General features: G+C 40.3%; 1 protein-coding gene across 1 annotated transcript; it reads right to left on the bottom strand.

The window, feature by feature from the left end:
- Positions 1 to 1837: 1837 nt before the first annotated feature.
- LOC141146830 (leucine-rich repeat-containing protein 3-like) lies at positions 1838 to 21146 on the bottom strand. Its single transcript, XM_073633467.1, has 2 exons — positions 20564 to 21146; positions 1838 to 6290 (listed from the first exon to the last, which is right to left on the bottom strand). The coding sequence occupies exon 2, from the start codon at positions 6133 to 6135 to the stop codon at positions 5359 to 5361; it is 777 nt and encodes a 258-aa protein (XP_073489568.1). The 5' UTR covers positions 6136 to 6290; positions 20564 to 21146; the 3' UTR covers positions 1838 to 5358.
- Between the last annotated feature and the right edge of the window lie 6598 nt (positions 21147 to 27744).

The raw sequence follows: 27744 nt of genomic DNA, 5'->3' as shown, positions 1-27744 counted from the left end.
TCTTTTTTTTCTTGTCCTGCTCAACAGAACATCCATATAAAATAATATAAAAACCAAAATGGTAAAGCAGCCTTTGCTGAAGGAGATAAGGATTAGACAGAAAAAATGAAAAATGTGTGATATTCGGCTTCTTTATAATAAGACACAAAGGCATCTATCACCAGAAAACTTTAACATACTACTCTGATCCCAGAATCTTCACACATTTGTGTGGCGTAGCGGCTGCATGAACTAACGCCACAGCAGATGTTTAACGTCTCTGTATTTTTACACCCACAGATGCGTTGCACTAATTACATGAGTACTATAAAGGTGCCTACAGTGAATGTTCAGGCAAAATTATATTATTGTTATTTGAATACAGTTATAGTTGGATCAGGGAATGACTGTATTTCTGTAGGCCTCCCTGACAACCAGGGCTGGATTTCTGCATAGCCAACATAGGCCATGGCCAATGGTAGCAGGGCTTCCTGGGGTGGCCCATAGCTTTCCAAACATTTTTTTGGTGATGGTCAGCAGCAGATTTTCATGTATAATAAAATACTCCAGCTACCCTGCCTGACAGAGCAATCCATCTGGGTCCACATTGTACCTCCTCCCTGCTCTGTTGAATGAACCATTGTTAGTGGAATGGTGTACTGATAGTCCTCCTAGAACTAAACCGCTAGCAAAAAGGTTTGACTACTCTTCTAGTTGTTGGTTTTAAAGTGCACTGACAAAAAATGGACACATTGGGGTTGATTTACTAAAATTGGAGAGTGCAAAATATGGTGCAGCTCTGCACAGAAACCAATTAGCCTCCAAGTTTTTTTTCCAGTTAAGAAGCTGATAGGATACCATGCACAGCTGCACCTGATTTTGCACTTTCCAGTTTTAGTAAATCAACCCCATTAAGGTAGAATGAATATTCACTTTAGTTATCCAATCACACTAAAAGCAAATTCCCGTTCTTTTAAATAAACAAACATGTGCAGGTTAAAAGAATGAGGCAGAAATTTGCTTTTTACACGACTGTATAATTGTAGTGAATATTCGATCAATTTCTTGGATGAAGATTCTTAACTCCTTATAGTTATGAATTTTTTTATTGTGTTACCAGGTAACGGGTAGAGGGTGATATAAGATAGTTGGCCTAGGGAGTCAAGAAGCATAAATCCATTCTTTTTGATAACTCCTAACAGTGGAAAGGAATCCGGGATTCAGCCACATTCATTTTTCCAGTTGATCCTTATTTTTTCCCTGAGACAAACCAACTCCTAAGTGCATACCCCTCCATAGGCACAAACACAGACAATTGGCTGAGTAAAACTCATGATCATAATGATTTGGTGGAAGGACAGTTCAGGGGCCAGACTGTGCTAACAGGGGGGCTGACATCTAATTACTGTAGGCACCTTTAGTGTCCCTTAGTTTTCCCTAGGAAAAGATATTAGATTTTTTTAGGATGTTGGGCCCCATATCATAGTAGTTAAAGTGATATTAAAGTCTTTTTTTTTTTAAATAACAAACATGTTATACTTACCTGCTCTGTGCAGTGGTTTTGCACAGAGCAGTCCAGATCCTCCTCTTCTTGGGTCCCTCGCCGGCGCTCCTGGCCCCTCACTACTGTCAAGTGCCCCAAGAGCAGGCAGCTTACAATGGGGGCACCCAAGCAGGCTTGCTCCCAGGCCACGGCTCTGTGTGTCCATTTACTCTGAGAGCCGCAGCTCAGCCCTGCTCTGCTACTTCTCTTTCCTCATTGGCTCACTGGCTGAGATTGACAGCAGCGGGAGCCAATGGCTCCTGCTACTGTCTTAGCCAATGAGGAGGGAGAGTCCCCAAAGAGCTGAGGCAGGATCAAGCTCAGGTATTGGGGGGGGGGGGGGCTGGGGGGAATGCTGCATAGACTGCATGAAGGTAAAAAGCCTTCAGCCTTTAAAAACACTTTGGGGTTGATTTACTAAAGGCAAATAGACTGTGCACTTTGCAAAGTGCAGTTGCAATCTGCAAGTGCAGTTGGTCTAGCTTAGTAAATGAGTAGAAGTTCTCCTGACTTCCATCATCCATTTACGTGCTAGCAAAAATGTTGTGTTTTTTTTCCTTGTATGTGATTGGGTATTCTTTGCAAAGTGAACCTTATTTACTAATCTCTGGAGCAACTGTACTTGCAGAGTGCAACTGCACTTTGCAAATTGCATAGTCTCTTTGCCTTTACTAAATCAACCCTTTTAACTTACTGGTATGATTAAGCTTAGAGGCCAGGTAGGATACCTTTTATACTGAGTTAGCATCAATTAAAAAGTTAAACAGAAGCAGTGTTATAAATACTATACATAATTTGCTAATTTTATATAGGGGTTGATTTACTAAAACCGGAGAGTGCAAAATCTGATGCACCTGTGCATGGTAGCCAATCAGCTTCTAAATTCAACTTGTTCAATTAAACTTTCACAAAAAAAAACTGAAAGCTGCACCAGATTTTGCACTCTCCAGTTTTAGTAATTCAACCCCATAGTGTTGCCTCGTGCATTTTATGGTCCATTCATAAAATGTTGGCTGCGGTGTGGAGCCTGCATTAGTTAACAGAATTCTCTCTGCTTATTGCAGCACAGAGAGCTCCATGATTGGAGCAGATTGGAGGAGACATTGCTGTGTTTTATAAATGTGTGAAGCAGCAGTAAAGCTGCAGTATGTCTATACCGCTGTTTTTTAAGTTGTCCTCTGAGGGTCTGAGTGCCTTTGTCTATTAAGGACAGCAGGAAAAGAACCTTCTGGGGAGAAAATTAACTTTTGAGATGGAATGCCTTTTCATGAGAAATGCAGGCATGCAATAGTAAACATTAATTTCAAATGCAAAAATGACAATATCACACCATTGCGGTAACTATTTTGTGAATAAAACATTTGGTTGCAAATATTATCATAAGATAAAATAACAAACATGAAAAAAAAACCTTTTAGGCCCTTGTGAATTCATTCTATTGCATGGACGGATGACTAAACCAGAGCAATTATTAACTGATATGCAAGAAGAAATACCAACCTTAAGCCTAGTACACACGGACCGAATGTCGGGGGGCATCGGCCAGTTTAATAGAAACCGGCTGACATTCGGCCTGTGTGTACGACAGTAGGTCCAAGAGAAGTTGGCCATTCAGCTGGCTTCTGTTGAAGGGTCATTACCAAAAAAGGTCTGCTGACCAGCTCCCGATCAGCGATCTTAGCCAATAGCTGAGAGCGATGACTGGAGTTTTCTGGCAGGGGGGACAGCTTCTGTCAGAACACAACAGCAGGTGAGATTGCTGTACTAACATAAGATAGTACAGCAACTCCAACCTGAGCTGTCAGTTTTGTTTCATTCAACCCCCTGGGTTGAATGAAAAAAAACCTAGTAAAATAACCTAGTAGTGTGTACGAGGCTTTAGTTTTAATAAAAAGGAATGTTTTCTGTATGAGTTTTCAGCCCTGTAACTTCAGTGTATGTTACTGCATATTTTATTTCAAATATTGTAAAAATCATTTGCTGTATAGACAGAGATACATAAATATGAAAAATATATATAATTTAAAACTCTAGGGCTATATTTATAAAGAAGCGAATGTCACATTCACTGCAGTTGTACTTTCCTGGTACAAATGTTTTAAATGTCAGTGACTGATTCACCTGCAGTGGATGCTTGGTAAATGTCACATTTACTGCTTTATAAATATGTTCTTACATTATGACCTTTCAGATTAGTGTTTAATTCCAAAGCATAATCATTATGGTCCTACCTCTCACACATAATTAAAAACATAATTAAAAATATATTAATAATAATTAAACAGAAGAAATATCTGAACAATGCTGTCTATTTACGGTCATAGACAGTATGGTGACAACAGTCTTGACAAACTATTTGCATTTTCTTAATAAAGAAAGCCCAACTCACATTTGGACCTATTTAGTAAGACATTGCAAAGAGAACTGGTTACATGCACTCATGGTTAAGTTTGCTATTTTAAATCCTGCTAAGTGATGCTGTCATTAAAAAAGTCCCAAATAGCTCTAACTGCAACAAAAGTGAATACTTGCCTTTTTGGTTGCATGTGCTGCCAGAACATCACTCAATCAGCATTCAAGAGAAATCCTCTCTTTAAGTCCGCTGTGAAACTGAGACCTCCCAGAGTGCCAATACCCTTGGCCGTCCTCTGTGTTTAGTGACTTCTCCTATTGACTTTCTTGCTGTTAAGGCCAGTTACCAGTTATAGGTTGCTGTTGCCGTTTGTTTGCACGATTGGTTATTTGGAGAGGGGTCATACTGGACACCTTTGCCGTCACTGTGCTATTTGCTGGGTGCCCAGTGCTCCCCTTTGTCTTTAAGGAGGAGTGGGCTCCCTCCAGACATACCTGCCCTCATTTTATATATTATTTTACATGTGCTCCTACTATGGAGGCTCTCAAAATATATAGTCAGGACTGCAGATAATACTGGGGTGCTTTGTCGTGGCCTCTGCAGCTTTTTACGCATGTATTTGCATATGTGTACAAACTAAACCCCTGGGTTTTGGCATGAACTGTTAGACAGGACAATTCATTAGTTGCAGGCTGGCTGGAAAGTTGAGCTGGGAATTTTTATTTTCCTATTGACCTCATCTTACAACAGTACACAGTACTGATGTGGAGGTAGCACTGGCCACTGTGGGGGATCAAGGAGATCGACACTCCTGGGAGTATAAGTTTCCCAGAGGACTTCAGGACTTCAGTGGAGTAGATCTTGAGGGGATTACATTGTAGCATTCTGGTGGCCCAGACAGTAAGAATAAGTATTCACAGTCTTTTTTTGCAGGCAGAACAGTTTGGGATATTGTTTAAAGACAGAGTCATTTTAAAAATGTGTTCTACTTGGTTCCTTTAGGTTAGTGAGCTTTGCTCATTATCCTTGCACTTTGTCTATTAATGTATAATCAGCCTTTGAGTGCTTTTTAGGAGAAAAACTATTTTCTGAGTTAGCTGTTTATACAGTATATTGTAACATGTTCATGCATTCTCTATGCAAAAAAATGCAAGAACTCCAGTTTGAAAAATTATAGCCAAACCATACCATCCTTGAAGCCACTTCCGATTGTTCAACTTTCTCTTATCTTTCCAATAACCACATACCAAAAATTATATGCGCAAACTACAGCATGTTGTCAAAACCTTCTACCAATTTTTGCTGCTTCCTTGTGCCTATTAACACCCATTCCTCAATCCAGATGTAACCTAGGTTTTAAAGGCGATGCTCAGATCTGCTGTATTACTTGTAAGAAGTGCTTAATATATGGCCAGTTTGGTTTAATTTACCTCTACATTAACCAGCAACAAATCAGGTGTAATATTTTTTCTTTAAAGCATGTCTACAGCACAGTGCTGACAGTGTCAAAGTCTTTGGTTATCTGAGTGCTGGGCAATGACTTGAGGTACTCCAAATGTCTCCTAGCATCTTCTTGGTTGTGTCTCACATAATAAACCACATACGTTATCACCATGGTGAACCAGCCAAACATAGTAATGAACATGGCTACATCGGTTGTTCTGTGATGGATATTACAAAAATTAACTCCAGAGTCTAGAACCTGTATCAGAGGTTTGCCCACATACTCCTCCTGTACTGAAGTTTGGCAGGAAATGTCATTAACTGTGTCAGGGTCCAAATTCAGTTCCCTCAACATCTCCTGAAGGCTACAGTCACAGTGCAATGGGTTGTTGGAGAGGCGGATTTTGCCTTTCAGATTGGCCAAGGCTTCTTTGGGGATATTGTGAATCTGATTCCCGGACAGATCCAACAACCTTAATCCATCAGCTACTCCTTTGAAAGCTGACAGCTCAATTTTCTCAATAGAGTTTTTTGAAAGATCTAACTCCTGTAGCGAGGCGAGATCTTTAAAAGCATTGTTTGGTACCTGCTGAATTCTGTTAGCATCTAGCTTTAAAGAGACAGTCTCCATTGGAAGGTCTATGGGTATCTCTTCCAGGTTTCTTGAACTGCACTGGACCACTATTCCTCCACTGTTGTCTGTGCACTGGCAGCTCTTGGGGCAAGGCGCAACAGCATGAAAGTGGATAAGTAGCAATAGGAGTCCTCTATGGAAAATAAATTCTGAACATCTGTGAGAATGATCTGTTAGATGCATCCTGGAAGGTTACACATGCATTGTGTATAATATTACATCCCCCACTGTTCATCTGTGTTCAGCCCACTTGTATCGTCTTTGAATACGACTAAGCAACAGGCTCAACAGGATGTCTTCTGTCTGTAAGCACGAGGAATAACTACCTCTGCTGGAGCCTGTAAAATGAAAACAAAGTCAGATTATCATTGTTTGAGTTTTCGCCAGTTTCAGCCCATTTTACCTGTCTTATTCTCACCATAGAATAATATTTCACTTGTGCACCTCTGTCTTTCCACAGTAAAGAAGACATAAATCGGCCTTACAAGAAAACACATACCTACTGACATTTCTGTGACCTTCACTTTTACTAATAGCGCAGTGACAAAAGAAAACAAGTATCAATGCAGAAAATATTAACCCATTGTAATGTACAAACCTGTAAACACCACAAAAATAAATATGCTATAACCCATACTATAGGGAAAAGTCCGTCATTAACAAGCAATTTACAAAAAAAAAAAAAATAGCTTTTTAGTATCACCATAAAATGGAGGACACAGCACCCATTTGTCTTTCTCTGCTGGGGGTATGGGGGTTAATCACCAGCGGCAGTCACCCCCTGAACTGCCTTTTGTTTTTTAGGTATACCTAGTTTTCTACTCCTGCAGGTGGCACTAATGCCAATAGCGAATGATCTAATGCAGAAGCTGTGTCCTCCAATGAACAAAAGAGAAAAATATATGTTTTTCATTGTTTTCTTACTTCAAGGCTCTGCATTATAGATGTCTACAGACCCCCCTCCTTTTTGAATATAGGATTCTTATCCCCCTCACACCCTCAGTTTTTTGGGATCATGAGCTATTACATGGTCATTACAGGTATTTTCTGTAGCTTGAAACAGTTGGGTGCAGCCTGCCAAGGAAATGTAAGCAACACAGAATAAGGTCTTCTTTGTTGCCTATGTTGCTTATGTAGAAGAAAACATGGAGTGGTCTGAAGAAGGACTCCAATTTTTTATGCTAAAGTAAGCAGTGACAATAAGGACTTTCAGATCAATACAGTACAGTCTCTTAGGCCTAATTTACATGGGTGTACCTATGCGCATACCCATGCAAAGGGCTATACTTCCCTGCACAGGATGCACAGGTGTTCTGTGCATCTGGACGCACACTGTCTGCATTTGGGGACACTCACTTGCACAGCTGTCAAACTGGCACCATCATCTGTGTCCATGCAGCCGCTGGTTCCAATAGCTATGTAAAAGACGTCCCTGCACGCTGATGCATTTACACGTTCCTTGCGGGCATAAACAGCCCTTCGCACAGGTGTATGCCTAGGTACTTCCATGTGAATGAGGCCTTAATATATTTTCATATTGTAAAAGATATATTCCATATATTTCCATGTGGAAAAGATATTCGTTTGATCAAAATAATCTTATTAAAATGGGCTAAAGTTCCAAAAACCTTGTTTCTGTGTATTATTTGTAATATTGCTTATTGCACAATAAACCATATAATAAACAAAACTACGCTAAATTCACCAAAAAACACACCCTCCAAATAAAGAAGAAATGGTAGAGCAATTTTTCTCAAGCAGATTTTGCCTTTGATGTCGCTTACTGAGCCAAATTCTGCAAAGTGGCTATTGTTACAGCAAAATTAGTTCCTTCAAAATCACTGCGCTCATCCCTACCATAGCTGCAATTCTGAGCCACTGAGTTCAACTGCACAATGAGAAGTCGACAATGGCAGCCTCCATATTTAACACCTAACAATAGTAAAGGAACAGGGTACCAATTCATGCTATGTAAGAGACTAATGCATTTTGGGTTTCCTTATTCTGCACATGCTTTAAAGAGCTGTAAAGATGAATAAGGGAGGGTCCTTAAGGACTTTTATGCAGCTGGGCTTCTTAGACACACAATTCTAAATATAGTTCCCTTTAAATCTGTATAATACCAATTAAGGTCCCTTTGCTGTTTTCAGAGTTCTCTGGTCATTTGTATTCCGTCTGATTCTTAACAGAATTCTGTGTCTCTTACATCTGTACTGCTGCAACATCTCCTTAGATGAAGTCTGTGGTTGTTGCCCTGTGATGTGCAGCATCTCTGAAATTCTGAAGCTGAAAGGAGCTTGTTTCATTAAAAAAAAGGGAAAAAAGCTCTCTTGTCAGATGCTATTTAAACAAACTCATTATAAGCAGCAAAACAGTTCTCATTCTATATCCTTTCATGTCTGCGATAGGAAATCCTGGAATAATAAACCTGGATTAGCTATAACATTCATTATTTTTTTTTATCCTAAAGTAAAAATAACTTACAGGTGTGAATGAGAAACTCAACAAGGAGAATAACTATCAACAACACACCTTCTCCCTAGTTGTAAGATTTCAGTTTTATTAGAACACATACCCTGATTTGCAATAAAATCTTATCAAGTTGGGTTTTCCAAGTTGCGTATGCATATGAAATAGGAAAAGGTAATGTAAATAAGGTATTGTCAATGTATGTTATGTTTTAAAACCTTGTTTCTTTGCATAGTTTGTTCTCGTAGATAAACATTGAACAGCCATATTTGCTAACCTATGCAGGCTCTGCTTCCTGCTCAGTAGCTCTGCAAAAAGTATGTACCAATCCTCATAATTCACCACCACAATATTTCACCTTGCCAATCCTCATATTTCACCACCACAAGATTTCACCTTGTCAATCCCCATACTTTACCACCACAAGATTTCACCTTGCCAATCCTCATATTTCACCACCACAAGATTTCACCTTGCCAATCCTCATATTTCACCACCACAAGATTTCACCTTGTCAATCCCCATACTTCACCACCACAAGATTTCACCATGCCAATCCTCATACTTCACCACCACAAGATTTCACCATGCCAATCCTCATATTTCACCACCACAATATTTCACCTTGCCAATCCTCATATTTCACCACCACAAGATTTCACCTTGTCAATCCCCATACTTCACCACCACAAGATTTCACCATGCCAATCCTCATATTTCACCACCACAATATTTCACCTTGCCAATCCCCATACTTCACCACCACAATATTTCACCTTGCCAATCTTCATATTTCACCACCACAATATTTCACCTTGCCAATCCTCATATTACACCACCACAATATTTCACCTTGCCAATCCTCATATTTCACCACCACAATATTTCACCTTGCCAATCCTCATAATTCACTACCACAATATTTCACCTTGCCAATCCTCATATTTCACCACCACAATATTTCATCTAGCAAATCCTTGGAAAATCATTCAGAAAATAATAAACTACAGCCTTTAGTGTGACACACCTAAAAAATACTTTCTGGAGCCAGAGACCTTTAGCCTTCTGCATAAAGGGGTAAGGAGGATTTTCAGTAAGGAAGGGCTCACTCACATAGGTGGTCGGGGGCAGTATAAGCCCTGCCCTCCCAAACAAATACATTTACATACTTAGGGTTGTATGCTTTGCTTTGGCATGTTGCCACTGCCTCCGAATGTGGCCCAGCAAAGTGAATAGGCCTGCACAGCAACCGCAAGTGATGGCGCAGTGGTTCGGCATTTTGTGGGAAGAGCAGGCAGTGGGTGGTGACATATTGCCTCCTCAGTAGAGCTGCACATGCAAATGAGTCCTAACTCTTAAACATGGATTCATTTCTGACATGCCACAGCTTGCATCAGGTAAGCTCCACCTCTATTATTAAAAAGTAGGCTTTACCTTTCAGGTATCCTCCCGGGCGGTATGATTATGTCAGATTTTTGCGTCTCAAAGTGGTACAATTATTTTGCATAGAAATTTGGCGTTTTATATTGTAGGCTTGTAATTCTTAGCAATAACACACTTAAATCTGTCCACCAAGAGTCTAATGCCCCGTACACACGGTCGGACATTGATCGGACATTCCGACAACAAAATCCTAGGGTTTTTTCCGCCGTATGTTGGCTCAAACTTGTCTTGCATACACACAGTCACACAAAGTTGTCAGAAAATCCGATCGTTCTGAACGCGGTGACGTAAAACACATATGTTGGGACTATAAACGGGGCAGTAGCCGATAGCTTTCATCTCTTTATTTATTCTGAGCATGCGTGGCACTTTGTGCGTCTGATTTGTGTACACACGATCGGAAATTCCAATAACGGATTTTGCTGTCGGAAAATTTTATAGCCTGCTCTCAAACTTTGTGTGTCAGAAAATCCGATGGAAAATGTGTGATGGAGCCTACACACAGTCGGAATTTCCGACAACAAGGTCCTATCACACATTTTCCGTCGGAAAATCCGACTGTGTGTACGGGGCATTATGCCCCATACACACGATCGGACATACCGACAACAAAATCCATGGATTTTTTCCGACGGATGTTGGCTCAAACTTGTTTTGCATACACACGGTCGCACAAAGTTGTTGGAAAATCCGTTCATTTTGAACACGGTGACGTAAAACACGTACGTCGGAACTATAAACCGGGCAGTAGCCAATAGCTTTGGTCTCTTAATTTATTCTGAGCATGTGTGGCACTTTGTGCGTCAGACTTGTCCACACACGGTTGGAATTTACGCAAACGGATTTTGTTGTCGGAAAATTTTATAGCCTGCTCTCAAACGTTGTGTGTCGGAAATTCCAATGGAAAAAATCCGATGGAGCCCACAGACGGTCGGAATTCCCGACAACAAGCTCCGATCGCATTTATATAAATATAAATAATTATAAAAAATAATATAATAATAATAAAATTAATCTCTATCTCTAATCTCTATTAATCAGGGATGTGAAATAATTTCATACAGTAATGTAATCTGTAAGATTACAGCGTACTGTATGTATTATGATTTTTCACTTTTTTGAATTTGCCGCCAGGCTCCGCCCCGTGCGTCGCAAGGCTCACAGGGAATGGAGCCCGGCACAGAGAGGCTTCGGGCGGAGGACACAGCCCGCAGACACCGCGGGGGGGGGACATTGCAGGATCCTGGGGACAAGGTAATTATACTGCACCAGGATACGGCAATGCAATCCCGAGTGTGGCTCCGGGTTACCGCTAAAGGTGCTGAAATTTAACCCAGAGCCACACTCGGGAAAACCGCCAGGGAGGTTAAAGCAATATTAAGCCCAAAAGCAAACATTTATTATTTTGCAGCTAACCAATACCAATGTGATGCATTGGATTTCTTTTTTAGGCTTTCTTTCTTCTTTTTTCATCTTGTGTTCCAGCAAGTCTTGTGTTTTTCAAAAGCTCAAGTTCTCCAGCAGAATGTATCAGTTCACATGGATGAGACAAACCACTTAACACTGGCTGGGTTGATTAAAATGATCAGTTTTTTTTTATTCATGCAAAACCTTTATTTAAAAAGAAAAAAAAAACAGTTTGCTGTAACTGATTATACATTGTGAGCTGGAATTTGACTTTAATTTGTTTAGTATCTTACTAATATAAGAGATGTGTTACTGGCCAGATCATCAGGTGAAAAGACAGGGGAAAAAAAGCCAAAGAAAAGAAAATCAATGCAGCCACCACATCTTATGATTGGTAAGCCAAAATATAATACGTTTTGGGTTTAATACTGCTTTAATGGCTTGCCCACCGCCCGCCGTTTGACAGCGGCTGAATGGCTCTTCTGCACGAATGGCCATAGCTGTATGCTTTAAGGTGTATAGGGGGCGCACGTCTGTCACGTCACTTAGGAGCCGATGCGCGTGCCCGGTGGCCACAATGTCCACCAGGCACCCACGATTGCTCCTGACAGAGCCAGAATGGGGATTTGTGTGTGTAAACACACAAATCCCTGTTCTGTCAAGGGTGAGAAGACAGATCAGTTGTTCCTAACGCTTAGGAACAACGATCGGTCTCCTCCCCCAGTCAGACCCATTCCCCCACAGTTAGAACACACACAGAGGAAACACATTTAACCCCTTGATCACCCCCTAGTGTTAACCCCTTCCCTGCCAGTGACATTTCTACAGTAATCAGTGGCTGTTTTTAGCTCTGATCGCTGTATAAATGTCAGTGGTCACAAAAAAGTGTCCAAAGTGTCCGATCTGTCCGTTGCAATGTCGCAGTCCTGATAAAAATCGCTGATCGCCACCATTACTAGTAAAAAAAAAACAACAACAATTAAAATGCCATAAATCTATCCCCTATTTTGTAGACGCTATAACTATAGCGCAAATCAATCAATATACGTTTATTGCAACTTTTTTTACCAAAAATATGTACAAGAATACATATCAGCCTAAACTGATAAAGAAATTTGTTTTCGTTTTTTTAAAAATTGGATATTTGTTATAGCAAAAAGTAAAAAAATATATTTTTTTTTTTTCAAAATGATCGCTCTTCTTTTGTTTATAGTGCAAAAATGAAAAACCGCAGAGGTGATCAAATACCACCAAAAGAAAGCTCTATTTTTGGAAAAAAAAAAGGACATAAATTTTGTCAGCAGGAACACGCAATTGTCAGTTAAAGCGACGCAGTGCCGTATCGCAAAAAATGGCCTGGTCAAGAAGGGGGTAAATTCTTCCAGGGCTGAAGTGGTTAAATGATTTCATTAAGACTGAAAGGGTGCCCTTAGTCTTCTGCAAGCAGAAGAAAAACATTTCTTTAGTCTCCTATATGCAGCAAATCCAGGTGAGAGGCATCAGCAGGGACTGATCTGTGTTATAGTGGACTTGCAACTTCGACTTTATTATCGCATCGATGTGCGTTTTCGATCAAGGCAATAGAATAACCGTAACTTCCTTTTTCAATCAATTAGGACTAAGTTTAGCTCAGATTCAATCAACCTGAGTTGATCGGCCAGTTTGAGTTGATTGGCCAGGATGGAAAATGATCAATTAATTTGATCACATAGATCTGCAGCACTGAGATACTTTGTTCATGAAAACAACTATACTTTGATAGGTCAGATTATCAGAATATATGGTGGAAACAGAGGGCAATCCACAATATTCCCTTCACCTTTTTAAAATAATAATGGACCGCATACTATTACTTTAAACCAACACATTTGGCAGATGATTGTACTTACACCACAACAGGTACTTTTGGAACTCCCAGCAAAAAAAAAAAAAAAATAATGCCGAGATCCTATTAAACTATTAGTTTGCTTACACAAAATGTTACCCAACAACTCCATTAAATCTTGTAATTATTAATGAAGAGCTTTTATGTGATTGAAAGATATGATATAGTTTTAAAATGAGAAACCGGTGAAATCATGAAACATAATCATATGTAACTTTTACCACCACTCCTTGTAATAGTAGAGTAATATGCAATTCAGGTCACTGTGAATAAACATCATGCTGATTGACAAGTCAGCTTACAAAGAGCAAACCTGAAACTTTTGCTACTGGATCATGAAATTAGACCTTTTTCCTGTAGCTTAGACTTAAGCTCTTTAATTAATGTACTTAAAGTACACAACATCTGCAGTTGATTAAATGAAGGTAAGGTGCTAATGAAACCTCATAAACCATGGAATTTGTATACCTAACCTTATGCCGCATACACACGAGCGGAAAAAACTTGGATGGAATTTTGCGTATCGGAATTTGTACAGATGATCGCATTTTCGGATAGGAATTTTTTCCAACCGAAAAATTGAGAACCTGCTCTCAATCTTTTGCTGGTGGGAATTCTGCCAGCAGAAGTCCGATGGAGCATACACACGGTCGCATTTTCCGACCAAAAGCTCTCATATGTCTTTTGCTGGACAAATTTCCGTGTGTACGCGGCATAACGGTACTTAAAACAATAAGCTGGTAGCCCTGGCAAAGCTATGACATACTAAGCAGAATATAAAGGGGCTACACAAGTGCTAATCGTTTTTCAATTATTCCACATGCCCATTGCTTCCAAAGGGGTTTGTTGGCATATGCAAAGAGAAACAACAGTAATGTCCACTGATGGAATCAGGGAAGTGGACATCAGGACTTTAAGGCCAATTATGTATAAGGTTGGAGGAACTGGACATTACCAGCACTGGAGCTAACAACACCTTTGACAGAATCATGGCCAATAACAAAGAACAAATGTCAATATAAATGTCAAGAATTGAGAATTGGGAGATCAGTTTTATACTGGGAAAAGCACAGACATAGGGTGAATATGAATGTAGCGCTAATAAAAGCTGTGTGAGGCAGCTAGATAATCTGGAAATTGTTAAGAAGTGGTGGTAATGAAAAACATGTGGATTGAAAAAAACTGTGAATCTAAAACAATGACAAACCACTAATAAAAATGAAAAAGTGAATCCCAAACAAAAAACAATGATGATAACAATAAATGGTCCGTCTAATGATGGACAACTAAGTGTGAACAATAAAAAAGGAAAATGTCTTGACAACTAGTGTCCCAAAAGATGGAGGTTTATGGAGAAACCAGGGAGTCCGTCAGATGGTAAACATCTTCCAGTGGCCAATCGGAAACATTAAATATGTTGTTGACAGCAGATATCACAAAAAAGAATGGAATGGGTACTCTTACCGGAGCGTGTGGATCTGGATGTCTGCGACACCAGATCAAACAAGCATGGATGGAAGCAGCACGAGATATCCAAGGATGATCGACAGGAAAACTGGAGCAGATTTGGGTGTCCACAGAGGGCGGCATCTATCCGATGAACTGGTCATAGATGGAACAATCCTTGGGCCAATGATGGCTGGATCGATAGAGTAAACGAGTTCATGGTGGAAAATATGTGGAAAGAAAGGGGGGGGGCTCCAGATAGTGCAGATCAAAAACAACTCTGGTTTTAGTTGCATAAAAGCAGCATACAGCAACTTTAAAATGTGATCACAATAATAAAAATAAAAGTAAAGCAATGTGGGGAGCAAAGAAGCAAGGCCCTACACGTTTCGTCCTAAACTAACTTCTACAGGGGGATGCCCACTGGAAGATGTTTACCATCTGACTGACTCCCTGGTTTCTCCATAAACCTCCATCTTTTGGGACACTAGACGGACCATTTATTGTTATCATCATTGTTTTTTTGTTTGGGATTCACTTTTTCATTTTATTAGTGGTTTGTCATTGTTTTAGATTCACAATTTTTTTCACATGTTCAATCCACATGTTTTTCATTACCACCACTTCTTAACAATTTTCAGATTATCTAGCTGCCTCACACAGCTTTTATTAGCGCTACATTCATATTCATCCTGAGTTTACAAATTTTAGTCACATTTATATGTAGCTGCTCTAGTTCTTGATCTTTTCCAAAATAGCGCAGTTTTATCCTTTTTTTTCTTCCAAAAGCACAGACATATTGGAAAGAAACAAGATAATCTAAACAGCCTAATTATGGACAATAGAAAGCTCTCATTGAGACAGAAGACCTAGAAGTTCCTGGTATTCCCAGAAACTCTGGATTTGAATTTGAGGGTGATTTCCAGCCTCTGAAGATGAATTTGAGCTAAAAAAAAGTAAATATGGAGCACTGGCAAGGCACATGCAGGCCAGAGGTAAAAGAAGCATCTAAACAAAAAAGACAATTACTGTGCTAATAAATACTAGAGTTAAAGAGAAGAGCCTATGCAGATAAGCAGATAGGAATAGGTAAGATAAAACAATCGCTAATAATTAGGATTGCTACAAGCAGACTTAGGAGCAACGGAGGTGGAAAAAAAAAGGAAACACTGGACTTAGGAGCAGAGCACTTTAGCTGGAGAAGACAACGCAGGTATGAGCTAAGACTTTTTGACAGAGCAACCAAATACATCAGAAAGCAGACTCGGGTCAGAAGGTGAAGCCAAACTATGAAGTCAACAGAGGAAATGCCAATATGAGAAATGCTCACAGGGTCATAAGTCAGACTTACAGCTAAAGCTGGACCAGAAGTCTCACCCAACAAGAGTTGTAAATTACCTTTGCGAATGGGGAGATTGCAGAATAGGGCCAGGGCTTTTTTTCTCAGAGAATAGGTGCAGGAACTCCGCCTTTCAGAGTTAGCCCTTGTCTCTTCTCCTACCCACCTCCGAGCACCGTTACTTGGTTCCACCCCCTACCCACTTCCCAATACTGCCCATTTTAGAAAATACAGAAATAATTAACATTTGTGGTACTAAGTAATTTGGATGGAATTTGTTAATGATAACAAGAAAAGCAGTAAAAAAGATCCCCTGCAGCCACCAATAGACCCCTTCACCCCCCCCCCCCCCCCAGCAACAATGGACCACCTGCAAAAAATACCCCCCCCAGCAACCATAGACCCCCAGCAGCAACAAAAGACCCCCCCCCCACAGACAGCATCAATAGACCCTCCAGCAGCCAGCTCCCTCAACCGTAAATCCGCCCAACAACTGACCCCCCAGCAACAATAGATCACCCGTCAGCAACAACAGACCTCCCCCTGCAAAAATAGATTGCTTCCAGAGACAATAGGTCCCCCAGCAGCAACATTAGTCCTCCCCAGCAACAATAAACCCCTGCAAAAAAATAGTACATCCAGTAACAATAGATCCCCCAGCAGCTAGCATCAACAGGCACTGTAACACAATCCAGCACCCCTTGCCATTACATACATTCAGTGCTGAAGGTGCCGGAACCGCGTTCCCCCGCGTTCCCGCTGAAAAAAAGCCCTGAGTAGGGCTAACCAAAAAACATGAATGCCCCAGTGGAGTCTCTATGGAAATAAAAGACAAATATAGATAGGGCAGGCAGAGTACAAAATTGCCCACAGGAGGAAGTAAGCAGAAAAAGGTGGAGACACAGGCTTAGAGCCACAAAAAAAATACAGTCAATAGAGGGAAAACTAAGGGAAGTGCAGACAGAAAAGATGAACTGTATGGAAGGGAAATACCTAGAGAAAGCAAGGTTGAATATAGATTGATTGCTGTAATGGTAATTGTAGTACAAAAGAAAAAACAACACAGCCAAGATCATGGGTATTCAGATTCAAAAGGAATGTTTCACATTTATGGCTTGATTTTCTAAGTAATGTTGACCTTACTCCTGCCCCAAGAGCTTCCATTTAATTCCAAGGTTGAGCATTGTAATTAAAGACTGAATATTTTAAATATAACTTGTCTAAAAATGACATTACATCTGTGAAGTGCCATATTTCACATCCACTTATTGCCTTGACACACATCAACATGTCATCATATACAAATCTTTACTTTCATTCACAATGTTATTTGCATGTATGTACATGCAATAATCTGGATATCAGCAGGACACTTTAAAGCGAAGTTCCAACAACATTTTTTTTTTATAATGCATATCTTAGGATCATTACATACACTAATGCCACTCACGATTTTTGTTAATTTCGCTGCTAGATTGAATATTTTAGATAAAGAAATACCTTATATTCTGCTGTCTTGGAAGCTCCCATATTGCTTGTGGGCATGTGAAGCCGACAAGCAGAATCTTCCAGGATACGGTGCAGCTGAATGACCAGCATGCACCGCCTGTTCTCGCGCAGTATGAAAGCCTCGCAGTGCCGTAAACTTCTCATCTTGCCATCACAACGGGCAGTGTCGTCGGAAGTGCCCGCCCTGTTGTGATGGCAACGAAGATTTCCACTGACTCCTGAATTATGACACAAAGCTCCCAGGAGACAGTGCGCCGCAGGAAATGACAAGATTAGCCACGGGTGGGGAAGGCGGAAGTTAAATAGAACAGCTTATAATCAGGGTAAACTGACTGAAAAAAAATAATAAATTAACGATCAATGAAGAAAATATAGCCATTTTTATATTATTTAATATTAAGTTTAATAAGTGGATGGAACTCCGCTTTAATAGATAATGGGGTTGATTTACAAAAACTGGAGAGCGCAAAATCAGAGGCAGATCTCCATAGAAGTCAAACAGCCAGGTTTTATTATCAAAGCCTAAATGAACAAGCTGAAGTTAGAAGCTGATTGACTACCATGCACAGTTGCACCAGATTCTTAGAAAATCTACCCTGATATATACTTGCAAATGGGTTGCAAGTTGCAAACTGATGTTTGCTTAATGAGCTAAAGTACTTGTGCTGAAATCATAAAGTACCACATTTATGATAACCATATTTAACTATAGAGAAGTCCTTTTCAAAGCACGGCTGGAGCCTTTTGAAGATCAATTGCAAATACCGACTTTCTGAAAGTTGGTTTTTGTATAGGCTGATGAATAACCCCACTCTCCACGTTACACTGCTTGGGTCTTACAACTGGTTTCTTAGGCACAGGAGGAGAAGCAGGTGATGTGACTATAATCCTCATATTCCAGAAGTAATGATTTTTCAGAGGGTTCTGGTAGGGTTTTGAAGAGGGTTCCTCTTTAACTAAAGAAAAGATCTGGTATTGTATTGTTCATGCTATACAGCTCCATGCTTAGTCTATTAACCTTTGGGACAGGAAGGGTTCCTTTTAAAGTAAACCTTAGACTCCCTCCTCTCCCAGGTGTACATATTTAACTTCTGTTTTCTCCCCATCCCTCCGATAGACCTTTAGGGACTGAAGATAAAAAGCACAGGGGAAGATTTACTAAAACTGGATCACTGAGAATCTGGTGTAGCTGTTCATAGTAACCAGCTCCTAACTTCAGGTTGTTCCATTAAAGGAGTTGTAAAGTCTCAAGGTTTTTCACCTTAATGAATTCTATACATTAAGGTGAAAAATCTTCTGTGCTGCAGCTGCCCCCCAGAGCCCCCCTTTTTTCTTACCTGAACCCGTTCCTTCCAGCGACAAGCACAAGCCCAGTGGCTCCAGCTGCTGTCTCTGTCCTCATTGGATAGATTTATAGCAGCAGGAGCCATTGGCTCCCACTGTTATCAATCAAATCCATTGACGCGAGAGCGGGGGGTGGGGCAGAGTCCTGCTGTCTGTGTCAATAGATGCAGCAGCGGGACTCATGAGCGAGCCTGCATGGGTGCCTCCATGGAAAGCAGCTCTCAGTGGGGGCACCCGATGAAGAGGAGGGGCCAGGAGCACCGTCAGGGCACCTCAGAAGAGGAGGATCGGGGTAAGTATAACATGTATGTTATTTTAAAGGGGAAAAAAAATAATTTTATCACTTTAAGCTTTGACAATAAAACCTAGAAGATTATTCTTTACTATGCACAGCTGCACCAGATTCTGTGAGCACCCGTTTTAGTAAATCTCCCCCATTGTGTAAGTTGAGCTCCAATTCAGCATTTGGAGATCAAACAGAGGTAAAAACTCTCTCCATGCCCTCTTGTAACAGCTCTGATTGTCTATGCAGGTAATAATCAAGCCCCAGTACTCTCATGTAAAGTCTTTTGAATCACATTTCCCTATACCTAGAAGTACTGGGTATTTGTTAATGCCCTTCTCGGCTGCCCTTCACAGCTTCTTATAATCACTTTACCTTTGATTCCTCATCTCCCTGTTCACTCACCATGGGCAAAACACACTTTAAACATACTATATGCCTCATACCTCCCAACTTTTTGAGATGGGAACGAGGGAAACTTATTAGCAAACATATGTAAGCATAGGTTACACCCCCTGCCACGCCCACAAGGAGGATTATACAAAAAAAATGCTTAGTTAAACCCACAAGTATTTTTTTTTTCTCACTACCATTCTTTTATACTGGCTTTTGAAATTTAGAAATTGGCTAAAAGGTTTAGCACTGGGAAACACTGCATTTTATATACAATTATATAGATCAGACCGAAATGAGGGACAAAGGAGCAGGAAAGAGGGACAGAGGGACTTTGTTTCAAATCAGGGACAGTCCCTGGAAATATTGCCATTGATCATCTGTGTTATGTATACTTCTACTCCTCTTGTCCTGTACATCATAATCAGGAACATTTGTATGACTCAAGCATTCCTGTTTATTGATGAGGCTGGACAAAACGATGAGAGACAGTCAGATTGCACAGGCAAAACTCAACCTTAACTCAATCATTCTTTCATGCTCATAGCTAGCTTAATATCAAGACCATTTTTTTTTTTTTTTTTATAAAAATAAATGTTAACTGTAGTTGGAAAATACTTTGTATCAGGTCAAAAACACGGACAGAGTAATATGTGGACAAATTATTTTTTTTAGTGTGTATAACAATTATTTTTTTATCCTATTTACACCAAATTATTAAAATTGTTACCGGCAGGGCTAGAACCCCCCCATGCTGAAATCCTGAACTTTATTCTTCATAACAAACATATGCAAATACTCTGGCAGATGTCTGAATGCAAGAAATTCATTTCAATGCATCTTCCAAACAGCTACATTAACAATAAAGCACTCAATCCTGAATGCAACTGAAAAAATATTTTAAAGCACATCTATATTCCACTAAAAGGATAGGACCACAACTAAATAAATTGCAAAAGATAGATCAATTTGGATTTCAATATACAGCATAACAAAACAATTCAAAGAACATTGCACAATGGTTTGATGCATTTAGATAAACCCAATTGACAAAAATACAAATAAAGAGACATTTGCAAGTCAACCCACTTACCGATCGCGTGTTTTGATGGTGGTGTTGTCGATCTGTAACTTCAGAGTGGGCTACCCCCATATGATGACGGTTTCATTCACAAAGTCCCCAGTCTTTTGCTGCACATTAAGAATGAAAATCATCAGCACTAAAAGCCTGACTTGCCAATTTGTTTCCAGCATGAACCAAGAAATTACAATGGGAATTCTATGTGCCAATATAACAAGAGCGACACAGACAGCTGGATTGTGATGCTAAACATGTCCAAGGGAGTCACATTCACCATGTGGATAATCAGCTATTTAACATCACAGCTTGCTACGGCTGTGTCAAAACTGCTGGGTGAAATAGAATGACAATGGAAAACATAATTTGCTTAGCCAGCTAACACACAGGATTGTGGCTGCTCTGTTCAAGTTTTCCTGCGGAGTGTCTGGGGGTAGCACAGCAAGAGAGGGACAGGGGCAGCCCTCCTCTGGTCAGCACTTGTTGCTATTTCCAGAGCTCACACAATGCATTCTCTTTTGCTTGGAACATCAATGCAAACACAAACCAATCAGACTTCCCAGGGGCAGTAACTGGATCGTGTCTCTTCCCAGTCAGAGGAATTATGCCTAAAAAGCCTTTTCTGTTACAGGCAAACTGCTCACAGCACAGTGACACACTGTAACACTTACCTAATGCAATCTCATGGGATTTACTAGGTAGATGATGAGCAAATCCTTAAATAGATATTCAATATGCACTGGAAGTCAGATGCAAATTTCAAAACGTTATTAAATATTAGCTTTGCACTGATACATTGAAATATTATGACAATGTATTAATATTTTACAGGATTTATATAGCACCTGCAGTTTGCACAGTGCTTTACAAAATAAAGAGACAGCACAGTTACCATCAGTGGCGGCTGGTGGGGTTTTATTTTGGGGGGGCAAATAACCACCACCCCCCCCCGGGGGCAGTGGCTCCAGTGTCCTATCCTCCAGCGGCTTCCTCCATGACTTCCGCTCTCCTCCTCCTAGGCACTAGGCGTCCAATAGGTTCGCCTGATTTTTTGGCCACTCACGACCTGCCTCCTGATTGGCGGGGAGTAGATTTAGTGTGAAAATAGTGAATATTCATTTGCTATCACCACATAACTGGGTGGGATCAGGACGCAGTGCTCTGCGCCCCGAGCCCACCCTTTTTTGAAGCCTATTAGAGCCTCTGGCTCCAATCACGTGCTTAAAAACAACACCCCCCCCCCATTGGAATCCATAGTCCGGTGACCCTGTATGTAGATCAGGGGGCTGGATGCATGGATGGGGGGGTGGCGCCCGTGTGCCCCTAATGGATGGGCCGCCACTGGTTACCATACAATTCACAACAAGAGGGTTTTGAAGGCCCTGCTTGTGAGAGCTTAAAGCGATTGTAAAAAAACACTTTCTAAAACAACCTATTCCGTTTAACCACTTCAGCCCCTGAAGATTTGGCTGCTCAATGACCAGAGCATTTTTTTTGTGATACGGCACTGCGTTGCTTTAACTGACAATTGTGCGGTCGTGCGACGCTGTACCCAAACAAAATTGACGTCCTTTTTTTCCCATAAATAGAGGTTTCTTTTGGTGGTATTTGATCATCTCTGTGGTTTTTATTTTTTGCGCTATAAACAAAAAAAGAGCGACAATTTTGAAAAAAACACAATATTTTGTACTTTTTGCTATAATAAATATCCCCATTTTTTTTTTTAAAAAAGCATTTTTTTTTTCTCAGTTTGGGCCGATATGTATTCTTCTACATATTAAAAATAACAATAAGCGTATATTTATTGGTTTGTGCAAACTGTGATTTTTATCGTCACTGCGACATTATGGCGGACACATCAGACACTTTTGACACATTTTTGGGACGATTGCCAATTATACAGCGTTCAGTGCTATAAAAATGCACTAATTACTGTATAAATGTCACTGGCAGGGAAGAGGATAACACTAGGGGTGATCAAGGGGTTAACTGTGTTCCCTGACTGTGTGTTCTAACTGTAGAGGGAGGGGAGTGACTAGAAGGGATGACAGATCATGGTTCCTAGCTATTAGGAACTCACAATCTATCTCTCCTCACAGAATAGAACAGGGATTTATGTGTTTACACACACACGTCCCTGTTCTGCCTCTCGTGCCCGCGATTGCTCGTGGCTGGCGGTCATCGCAAGCGTCGGCCACGAGCATCCGCACCCCCACAGTGCAGCAGGCGCACGCACCTGCTATCCCGCTTAAAGGGGCCGACGTATAGCTACGACGGCTCGCGGGAACATGCCAACCTGCCGCAGTATGATGACGGCGGATGGTCGGCAAGTGGTTAAAATGGTAATGAAAGGCAAAACATTTTTGTATAGATATAAAAAAAACATAAATACTTTTTTCCCTTTTTTATAAATGATCACATTGTTTCTGTTCTCAACTGAATAAGAGCTTGGGGGAGAAGAAGCAGCAGTAGCACACTGATCTTCCCAGTGAATGGCTGTGCAGCGGGGGGGGGGGGGGTCAGGACAAGTCTGATCATTGGAGGAGAGCAGGCTGAGTTCCCAGCATAGCTAGAGAACTGACCATGGTGTGTTGTCCTGCTTAGTGTGGTCAGTTTTTAAAAGGAATGCAGAGGAACTGGCAGGAAAACCGGGGACTTCACATAAAGGAGGAAATACAAAGAAAACAGAATACTTCTTCACATAAGTACATGGTAGAGCAGGCACATATCAGGAATATGAAGTGTTGGGATGACAAACACTTTAAGAGCCAGTTCACACAGGAACAAACAGCTGCTGTAGCACTTTTTGTCTCCAGCAGCTGCCCGTTCCTGACTGTGTGGTGCACAATTCAGCTTTTTTTATTTCGTACAAACTTTATTTGAAGTGCACAATAATACACATAATTTATGTTGCTGTACAGCAGCACAATAGGCTTCCCTGCTGTACAGTGTCATGCAATTCTGTACAGTGCAACGCGATAAATTGCATGGGACAACAATTGTTTTCTGTGTGTCCTTGCAGGTGTTTTACAATGTGTGAAATTACCCTAATCTGGGTATACACAGTCAGGTTTTTTGTTTACTTTCAGCCAGTGAGCTGGATGAAAAAAACAACAACAAAGCAAACAGATTTCCCCCATCCACACAAGTGAGTTGATGGAGGAATCCTCCCCATTGCAACATTTTACCCTGACAGCAGTGTCTCTCCGCTACAGTGTTGCCAACCTTTTGCAAAACATGGCAAATTTACTGACAGAGCACTTTTTTACTGACAACCTGGAAATGTACTGAACCCCTATTAAAAACTATGACAATCAATATTTAAACAGTATAAATACAGTATGGAAACACTGAAAATACCCATAACAAGTAATTTGACTGGTTTACACTAAAAAAGTAAAGACAGCATAACAAATTATAAGCCCCTGATATTTACAAACAGTTGTGAAAAATCACTGAATTTCACAATCTGTCCATAAATTTACTGATGGTTGGCAACCATGCTCCGCTGTTAGAATACACTGGTCAGTGGCTGCAATCGCTGATCAATGAATATTTTCCAGCATGGCCATTCAACAGAAGTCAATCAGGTAGGGCCACACACAGATTGAAATTTGGTCAGTCCGTGCTGAACCAAGTGAATTTGTATCTATTTATTTGTCTGTACAAGAGCTGCACAATCTCGATCCAACCCCCCCATGATCTTAATCCGGCATTTCCACAATTCTATGTAAACAGTGCAGCGCTGTTCTCTGCTCAGAGCTGTAAAAAAAAAAAAAGCTGACAAATGTTTATCAACATTGGTCAACACTGAGAGATAGAGAAGAGAAGAGATACAATGTAACGTTTAGTTCTTTTGGATCAAAGGGATGAACTGTAAATAAGGGTCAGTGTAACCACTTAAAGACTTCTTCTGACACTTTTTTGCTTACAAGTTAAAATCAGTATTTATTGCTAGAAAATGACTAGGAACCCCCAAACATTATATATATTTTTTAGCAGAGACCCTAGAGAATAAAATGGCGGTCGTTGCAATTTTTTATGTCATACTGTATTTGTGCAGTGGTCTTTCAAATGCATTTTTTTGGGAAAAAATACACTTCAATTAATTTAAAACAAACTAAAAGTTAGCCCAATTTTTTTTGTATAATGTGAAAGATGATGTTATGCCACAAGAATCGTGAGAGAATCGTTATCTTATTCTAAGCAAAACGATCACAATGCACTGCACCGCCGTACAGTGCATTGAAAGCTCAGATTGGCTAAAGCAATGAAAGCTTGGCCCAATGAGGGCACAGAGCACTGTCAGAGCCATGATTGGACGCTGTCATGATGACTGTATCCAATCATGGCTCATTGCTCTTATTCCTGCCCCACACTATAAAAGTATTCTTTCTATAGTGGCCATTTGTAGTGTGATAGCGGCATGGAGAGAGATAGAACAGGGCTCTGTTCAGTGCTATTAGACAGTTAGTGTGCTATAGTGTTCTATTCTAATTTTATTGTCGGTGTAGAAAATCAGTTTAGTGTGCATCTAGGGATAGTTCAGTGTGAGTGTAGTGTGACCATTCATATGCACATTGGTGTGAATGTAGGTATAGTTCAGTCATTGTGAGTGTAGTGCGACCATTCATCTTTACATTAGTAACAATGTAGGGATAGTTCAGTCATTGTGAGTGTAGTGCGACCATTCATCTTTACATTAGTGTCAATGTAGGGATAGTTCAGTGTAGTGACCGTTTAACACAGTATATTTTATTGCGTTACTGCAAGTTTAAAACCATATAGTTCTTTGCGTTACTATATGTTTAACGCCATATAGTTCTGTGCGTTACTACAAGTTCAACGCTGTATATTTCATTGTGTTACTGCAAGTTTAACGCCATATAGTTCTGTGCGTTACTGCAAGTTTAATGCCATATAGTTCTGTGCGTTACTGCAAGTTTAACGCTGTATATTTCATTGCGTTATTGCAAGTTTAGCGCCATGTAGTTCTGTGTGTTACTGCAGGTTTAACGCCATATATTTCATTGCGTTACAGTAAGTTTCATGCCATAGAGTTCTGTGTCTTTTTGCAAGTTTAATGCTATATATTTCATTGCGTTACTGCAAGTTTAACCACTTCCATACAGGGCATTTTCACCCCCTTCTTGCCCAAGCCAATTTTCAGCTTTCAGCGCTGTCGCACTTTGAATAATAATTGCGCGGTCATACTACACTGTACCCAAATGAAATTTTTATCATTTTTTCCCCACTAATAGAGCTTTCTTTTGGTGGTATTTGATCACCCTTGCGTTTTTTATTTCTTGTGCTATAAACAAAACAAGAGTGACAAGTTTGAAAAAAACACAATATTTTTTACTTTTTGCTATAATAAGTATCCAAATTTTTTTTTTTTAAACAAATTTTTTTCTCAGTTTAGGCCGATACGTATTCTTCTACATATTTTTGGTAAAAAATATCACAATAAGCATATATTTATTGGTTTGCACAAAAGTTATAGCGTCTACAAAATAAGGGGATAGATTTATAGCATTTTTATTATTATTTTTTTTTACTAATAATGGCGGCGATCTGCGATTTTTATCGTGACTGCGATATTGCGGCAGACACATTGGACAATTTTGACACATTTTTGGGACCATTCACATTTATACAGCTATCCGTGCTATAAAAATGCATTGATTATTGTATAAATGTGACTAGCAATGAAGGGGTTAACCAGAAGGGGGCACTGTAGGGGTTAATGTGTTGCTAGGGAATGATTCTAACTGTGGGGGGAGGGGATTCACAAGGGTTGGAGACCAATCGGTGTTCCTCTGTACAAGGAACACACCATTGGTCTCCTCCCATCTGACAGGACGTGGATCTGTGTGTTTACACACACAGATCCACGGTCCTGCTCAGTTACCGGGCAATCGCGGGTGCCCGGCGGACATCGTGGCCGCTGGGCACGCGCACCGGGACCCGAGCGATGAGGCGGGTGCGCACACGCGCCGCCGGCGGCACGCGCGCGCCCCCTGGGCTGCCTGGAAGGCTGCGCCGTCATGTGACGGCGGCCCAGAACAACAGCTGCACCATCCCGCCGTCATGTGACGGCAGGCGGGCAGCAAGTGGTTAACGCCCTATATATTTCATTGTGTTGCTGGAAGTTTAACGCCATATAGTTTGGTGCGTTACTGCAAGTTTAACGCTGTATATTTCATTGCGTTACTGGAAGTTTAATGCCATATAGTTCTGTGTGTTATTACAAGTTTAATGTCATATATTTAATTGTGTTACTGCAAGTTTAACGCCATATATATCATTGCATTACCATAAGTTTAAAGCTATATAGTTCTGTGCGTTACTGCAAGTTTAACGCCATATATTTTATTGTGTTACTACAAGTTTAACGCCATATAGTTATGTGCGTTACTGTAAGTTTAACGCCATATAGTTCTATGTATTACTGCAAGTTTAACACCATATAGTTCTGTGCATTACTGCAAGTTTAACACTGTATATTTCATTGCATTACTGCAAGTTTAAGGCCATATATTTAATTGCGTTACTGCAAGCTTAATGCCATATAGTTCTGTGCGTTACTTCAAGTTTAACGCTGTATATTTCATTGCGTTACTGCAAGTTTAACGCCATATATTTCATTGCGTTTAATGCCATATAGTTTAATGCCAAATAGTCCTGTGTGTTACTGCAAGTTTAACGCCTATATTTCATTGCGTTACTGCAAGTTTAACGCCTATATTTCATTGCGTTACTGCAAGTTTAACGCAATATATTTCATTCCGTTACTGAAAGTTTAATGCCAAATAGTTCTGTGTGCTACTGCAAGTTTAACGTCATATATTTAATTGTGTTACTGAAAGTTTAACGCCATATAATTCTGTGCGTTACTGCAAGTTTAACGCCATATAGTTTTGTGCATTACTGCAAGTTTAACGCCGCATAGTTCTGTGCGTTATTGCAAGTTTAACGCTGTATATTTAATTGCATCACTGCAAGTTTAACGCCATATATTTCATTGCGTTGAATGCCATATAGTTTAATGCCATATAGTTCTGTGTGTTACTGCAAGTTTAATGCCATATATTTAATTGCGTTACTGCACGTTTAATGCCATATATTTAATTGCGTTACTGTAAGTTTAACGCTATATAGTTCTGTGCGTTACTGCAAGTTTAACGCCATATATT

This window comes from Aquarana catesbeiana, linkage group LG06 (assembly GCF_042186555.1).
Source record: "Aquarana catesbeiana isolate 2022-GZ linkage group LG06, ASM4218655v1, whole genome shotgun sequence".
Classification (NCBI taxonomy): domain Eukaryota; kingdom Metazoa; phylum Chordata; class Amphibia; order Anura; family Ranidae; genus Aquarana; species Aquarana catesbeiana.
The sequence above is the reverse complement of the archived record's forward strand: the minus strand, read 5'-3'. Positions and strand labels throughout refer to the sequence as shown.